The sequence below is a fragment of the Corticium candelabrum genome, chromosome 19, assembly GCF_963422355.1.
Source record: "Corticium candelabrum chromosome 19, ooCorCand1.1, whole genome shotgun sequence".
NCBI lineage: Eukaryota > Metazoa > Porifera > Homoscleromorpha > Homosclerophorida > Plakinidae > Corticium > Corticium candelabrum.
In genome coordinates this window covers 1,877,618-1,883,397 of record NC_085103.1, presented here as the reverse complement: position 1 = coordinate 1,883,397, position 5,780 = coordinate 1,877,618, and the positions used below count along the sequence as shown (strand labels likewise).

Genomic DNA, 5,780 nt, shown 5'->3' with positions numbered 1-5,780 from the left:
ACACTCAAGGACGCAGTCACGATTGCTCAAGGCATGGAGGCCATTGAAGGCTACGTCGGCGGTGTTGAAGACTGTCATTGGTGAAAAAGTACCAGTATTAGGAGAGTTAGTGATATCAGTTCGACACAACGGCCAGGATCTCGTCTTACCGTTACTTTGTCATTGATGGTAATGGTCCCACGTTGATGGGCAGAAATTGGTTATTAAGTATCAAATTAGATTGGTCGCGTGTCTGTCATATGGCGCAACCACAAAGTGTCAGACAGCTGTTGTCTCAGTATGACGATTTTTTTCCAGCCAGCAATTGGAACGTTACGTAATTATGAAGCCAAATTGGATGTGGATCCAGACTCTACGCCAAAATTCCTTCAAGCCTAGAGCTGTGCCCTACTCATTGAGACCTACAATTGGACAGGAGCTAGACAAAGTGGTGAGCATGGGAATTTTGGAACAAGTGATGACTAGTGAATGGGCATCTCCCATTGTCCCTGTTCCTAAAGCAGACGGGTCAATACGTATTTGTAGTGATCACAAGATCACTATAAACCCAATCCTCAAAGTTGAGCAGCTTCCCTTGCCCAAGCCTGAAGATTTGTTCAGTACACTAGCAGGAGGCCAAAAATTCACTAAGTTGGATTTGCAAATGCATACCAGCAGCTGAAAGTGGATCCCAGCTCCAGAAAATACTTGACTATTAGCACTCACAAGAGTCTCTATCAGTACACCAGGTTACCTTTTGGTGTAGTCAGTGCACCAGCCATTTTTCAACATGTCATGGAGCGAATTCTGGATGGTGTTCCTGGTGTGTGCTGTTATCTCGGTGATAATTTAGTCACACGAGAGTCTGATCAGGATCACTTTCAGAATCTACAGGAAACTTTACAGAGACTGCACCCGTCTGGTCTTCGGTTAAAGAAAGTCAAATGCAAGTTTATGAAGGACTCTGTGCAATATTTAGGCTACCGGATTTCTGCAGCTGGTATTCGAGCTGCCAGGGAAAAGATAGAAGTAGTGCTAAAGGCTGCCACACCTACCAAAACAGGAGAGCTACGATCGTGTTTGGTTTTAGTGAACTATACGGAAGATTCATTGCTAATCTCTCATCGATTTGCAATCCTCTAATTGTCTGTTGAAGAAGTCAGCTGTTTAGAGCTGTTCATCAGTATGTGAGTCCGCATTCCGATGTTTGAAGCAGAGGTTAGTTTCAGCAGAAGTACTTACTCATTATGATTCTTTCATGCCATTCCGCTTGTCTTGCGATGCCTCTTCCATGAGAATTGGTGCTGTAATTGCTCATTGTTTTCCGGATGGGTTGCTGAGGCCTGTTGTGTATGCATCACGATCACTTTCTAAATCTAAGAATAATTATTCACAGATGGAGAAGGAAAGGTTAGCCATAGTGTACTGGTTGAAGAAATTGTCAGTTTTTATATGGCTGGTACTTCACCTTCGTCACTGACCACAAGCCTCTGGTCACTATTTTTGGAGCAAAGCAGGGTATTCCACCCATTGCTGCGGCACGCTTTAGCGTTGGGCTATCATTTTGTCAGGATACCGGTATAATATTCAGTTTCAGAGGACTCAAGACAATGGAAATGTGGATGCTCTCTCTCGTTTACCTTTACTTTCTGGTGTTAGTGGCCCAGAAGTTATGAGCAATGCGGAAGCCAGCTTGTTTGACTTGTGTCAGATAGGGACATTGCCAATTACAGCAAAGGATTTGGCTCCTCATATTCGTAAGGACTCGATGTTAGCCAAAGTTATCTATTATGCAAATGAGGGGTGGCCTAGCAGTATGGATCGCTCAGATCCTTTTTATCCTTATTTCTGCAAGAAAAAGGAACAGTCTGTGGAGTGTGTTTTCTAATGTGGGGGCGGAGAGTTGTAGTGCCCCAAGCACTTCGTCAGCAGATTTTGAGTGCATTACATTCAGGTCACCTTGGAATTGTGAAGATGAAGTCGATTGCTCAGTTACATGTATTGTGGCCAAAGATTGACTCAGATATCGAGACATTAGCAAAGTCGTGTCATTGTTGTCCGCGGGAAGGTATTTCTCTGCCACAGTGCATTGTTCATCCATGGGTTTGGCCAGTCAAGCTAATGCAGCGTGTTCATGTGGACTTTGCAGTTCCGTTCATTGGTCGTATGTTCTTTTTGATGGTCGATGCACATTCTAAATGGGTAGAAATTATTGAAATGAAGTCAGCAACAACGACAGCCACTATTGAGGTACTTAGAGGATTGTTTGCTTCATATGGTCTACCGACTCAATTTGTCGCGGACAATGGGCCACAGTTTTGTCAGGAGAATTTAGCCAGTTTGTAAAAATCAATGGTTTTAAGCACATCAAGTCTGCTACCTACCATCCGGCTAGTAATGGACAGGTTGAGAGAGCTGTGCAGACTTTTATGAGCAAACTCAGATCGATGGAAAAGGAATCAGGAACTCTGTCACATAAACTCTGTAGGTCCATTTTGCACTACAGATACTCACCTCATGCAACTACTGGGATCTCTCCTAGCAAGTTGTCCCTGGGTCGACAGCTAAGGACAAGGCTGTTTTTATTAAACCAGACGTCAAGGAGTCAGTGCGAGAGAAGCAGGCCAAGCAGTTTTTTGAAAGAACCTGCAATTGCACGCACAGTCACAGTTTCGACCAGGAGGTATTGTCTGGGCTCAAGACTACAGGTCTCAATCAAGCAAATGGACAGAGGGCGTTATCGACTCTGTTTTAGGTCCAGTAACCTTCCAAGATCGAGTAGAGAACTACTTCTGGAAACGACACATTGATCAGTTGAAGGCTAGGGTACCTACTGATGTGATAATGGAGGAAATGATTTTCATTCCAGAACCTTCACTCAGAGTCCACCTCCAGTCCAGGAGTCAGTTGTCAGTTCAGGCACAGAAGCTGCACATCCATCCACTACTAAATAGGACAGGAAGTTAGAGCAACCCCAAGAGGTTTCTCAGGAGGCTGAAGCTAGTGTTCCAGCACCGACAAGTTTGTCGACGCCACGTAGGAATTCGCCACGAGTTAGGAAACCTCCAGATCGTTTGGACTTGTAGTGCACGTATAGATGTAGAGACACGGTCTTAGTTAAGGAGGCGGTGATGTAGTGAATTGTGGTAATTAGTGGGTGGAGTCAAGTAGAGTGTGGTATACACTGTACTCGTCGTGTCTATTTCAATTAGCAATAACAGTTGTTTTGGGTGTACTCGAGTCCACGTGTACGCGTATTCCTCTCTGTCTAAAGGACATTATATTACAGTTAGCAGTTTTGATCGTCAAGTTGGGGTCGTTGCCCCCTCTGCAGGCCCCCAAGCTCCGCCGCCAAATTAATGAAACACATCAGCATTTCGGTATGCATGGTGAAGGCTACATGAAGCAACTGTTGAAACGAGTCGCAGTGGGCCAAAGAGGTGCAATGATGTCGTCGGTACCACATGACACTAGGGCTAAGCTGACAGTTTGGTAACATAAGGGAAGCAATCATGGCGCTTTTGCTTGGTAGGCCTACAAAGATTGGAAAGGCTTTAGCCTATCTGACCACAGAGCCGTATATTCACCGGTCACCTTCGGGCGCGACGCTACGCCAGTGGCTAAGTTAGACAACACGTGTACTGTACCGGAGCACGTGAACCTCGAGTCTGCCGCAAATATTAGACGCGACCGCTTTTCGAGTGGGCATGGAAGTGAAACAAAATTACGGCTTCTATTGCATGGCGGCTTTACGGCATGTCATCTCAACCAAACTTCCAGTGCAAAGATAGCGATGCAACATGAATCAAGGAAAGAAGGCTAACAGAATTTCAAAAGAATCGACTCGAATAGCAAGCCAGCATTTTCTAACATGAAAGTTGAACTTGAAACACAAACAGATATGCCAATACAATTTGATATGTTAATAATCCAGAAATTGCATTTACGCCCACTGCATTTGTGTTTGTACAACAATAATGAAAGTAAGTCGGCAAATGCCAACAATCATTAGAAGAAAACGTCAGAGTCAGATTCCAAGGCATTAGAAATAGCTAGCAGCTTGTTCTAATCCTAGGAAATAGCCAAGAACGTGGCAAAAGACGCATTTCATAAGTAAGCAGAGCCAATGCCAATGTAGCTATCAGAGCAACAAGACAAAACAACTCATTTCAACCCGTACACCATACCTGACAAAGCTGCACTCTGTAAATACAACAGAAGCCCAAGAGTGACGCTTCTCCAGCCTCCCATTGCTGGCAAACGCCTATCAGATACCAAATTTTAAACGAAACCAAAGTTAAATAAACAATCTAAATGCAGAACGATACCTCAATTCTACAGACCGTAGCACGAACGTTTCCCAACTGCAGAATGCTCGAAAATCCCGGGAAGAACGGGAGTGAAATCTTTGGGATGCTAGCAGCTTATCAGCTCACGTGCATGTCCAGCTTATCATCACGAGGTCTAAAGTTAGCTCAACATCATATACACTACATTCTGTATACCACAAAGCTGTGCATCTCTTTTGTGCATCACCGGTGTCGTAACGTATGTTCTAGGTAAAGATTTCATCATCAGACTGCTTGCGCTTACTCAACTCGTTATCATACACGAAACACATGACGTGCACATGGCTCCAATTGCCATGCACTCCCACCTGAAACTGCCAGGAGGAGACGTTCCGGTCCAGCAACAGCTATTATGTGAGAGGACAAGTGATAGCAACCAGTATGCGATCGTTCCACAGTCACCGGCAAAGTAAACCTCCCACTACAAGTTGGTAACTAATTGATGCTCACATTAGGTCGACTTTTCGCACTTGACTGGGACTGATTTCACAACCTGCTACATTTTCAACCACCTAGACGAGTGGGTCTACATACTTTGGCTATCGTATCTTATTACGTACGGCACACGCTTAGAGATACGTGCACATGAAGTTGTAACTAACGGTGTTGCGTAACCTAAATTACCTACCGCCGCTGTCAGCAATTACTAATTTATTAACTAACGAATATAGGAGATAAAGTACGATCCTACAGGGCACAACGATACAGTTGTATAATTATTAGATACACGGGGTTCAGGTGAGCGTGAACGAACCAGCGAGCCACTTCAGTAAGAACTCGTATACTTCTGTATAGCTATGACCAATCGGCATACAATGTTTGCAACAATGTAGAAGCTGTAACTGCTGAAGTGTTCCCCCAACGGGTCTCATGCACGTTCCAGATTTCTAGAGGCATGCATGCATGCATGACCGATATCGATCTAAGCAGCTATATTACGACTCCAAGAATTCTTGGCGAAAAGTGTGCAGTACTCCACTTACACTTTTTATTAGCAATGTCTTCCAATAGGTCTAGAGCCTTGTAGATTATGCCTAGCAGTTGTTGTGACGACAGTAGAAACACTACACTTGCGCGCAGATGTTGTGGGAACACGAGGCTAGTAACACACAATTTGAAGTTTGGCTCCCCAGCCTGGATGCCATCCCTACGCCACTGCTAGACGTAATTATTAGCGAACTATAATTATCCAAACACGTGCTTCTGTAACTAGAACAATTTAGACCGGTGTTCTCGACTGTTTACGTCGATTTGAACGACTTGGATTATTCAAGCGGTAACAATTTGCGCTATTTGATCGCGATCATGACAGTCTGAAATCTACCCAGAACTATGCAATGTCTACAATGTATACGGGTATTTCCTTCTTTAAACGATAACCCGGATAGATTAGGAGTGAAAGAAAGAATGCGGTGTTATGACTGAAAGGTGAGCAAAACTACGATAATTTGG

The 5,780-nt window shown here is 44.2% G+C and overlaps 2 protein-coding genes across 2 annotated transcripts; both read left to right on the top strand.

Annotated features, from left to right (window-relative positions):
• The first annotated feature begins 774 nt into the window (after window positions 1-774).
• Window positions 775-1,867, top strand: LOC134194535 (uncharacterized). Its single transcript, XM_062663479.1, has 2 exons — window positions 775-1,062; window positions 1,571-1,867. The coding sequence occupies exons 1-2, from the start codon at window positions 775-777 to the stop codon at window positions 1,865-1,867; spliced, it is 585 nt and encodes a 194-aa protein (XP_062519463.1).
• On the top strand, window positions 1,867-2,325 carry LOC134194534 (uncharacterized protein K02A2.6-like). The gene has a single exon (XM_062663477.1). It carries the CDS (start codon window positions 1,867-1,869, stop codon window positions 2,323-2,325), a length of 459 nt encoding a protein of 152 aa, XP_062519461.1.
• The last annotated feature ends 3,455 nt before the right edge of the window (window positions 2,326-5,780 follow it).

What these genes read in the sequence shown, in the direction of transcription:
- LOC134194535 (XM_062663479.1), top strand. Translation starts at nt 775, where the DNA reads ATGGAGCGAATTCTGGATGGTGTTCCTGGTGTGTGCTGTTATCTCGGT. An exon ending in GAGAGCTACGATCGTGTTTG is followed by an intron (nt 1,063 to 1,570) that starts GTTTTAGTGAAC and finishes TATAATATTCAG; the next exon opens with TTTCAGAGGACTCAAGACAA.
- LOC134194534 (XM_062663477.1), top strand. Translation starts at nt 1,867, where the DNA reads ATGTGGGGGCGGAGAGTTGTAGTGCCCCAAGCACTTCGTCAGCAGATT.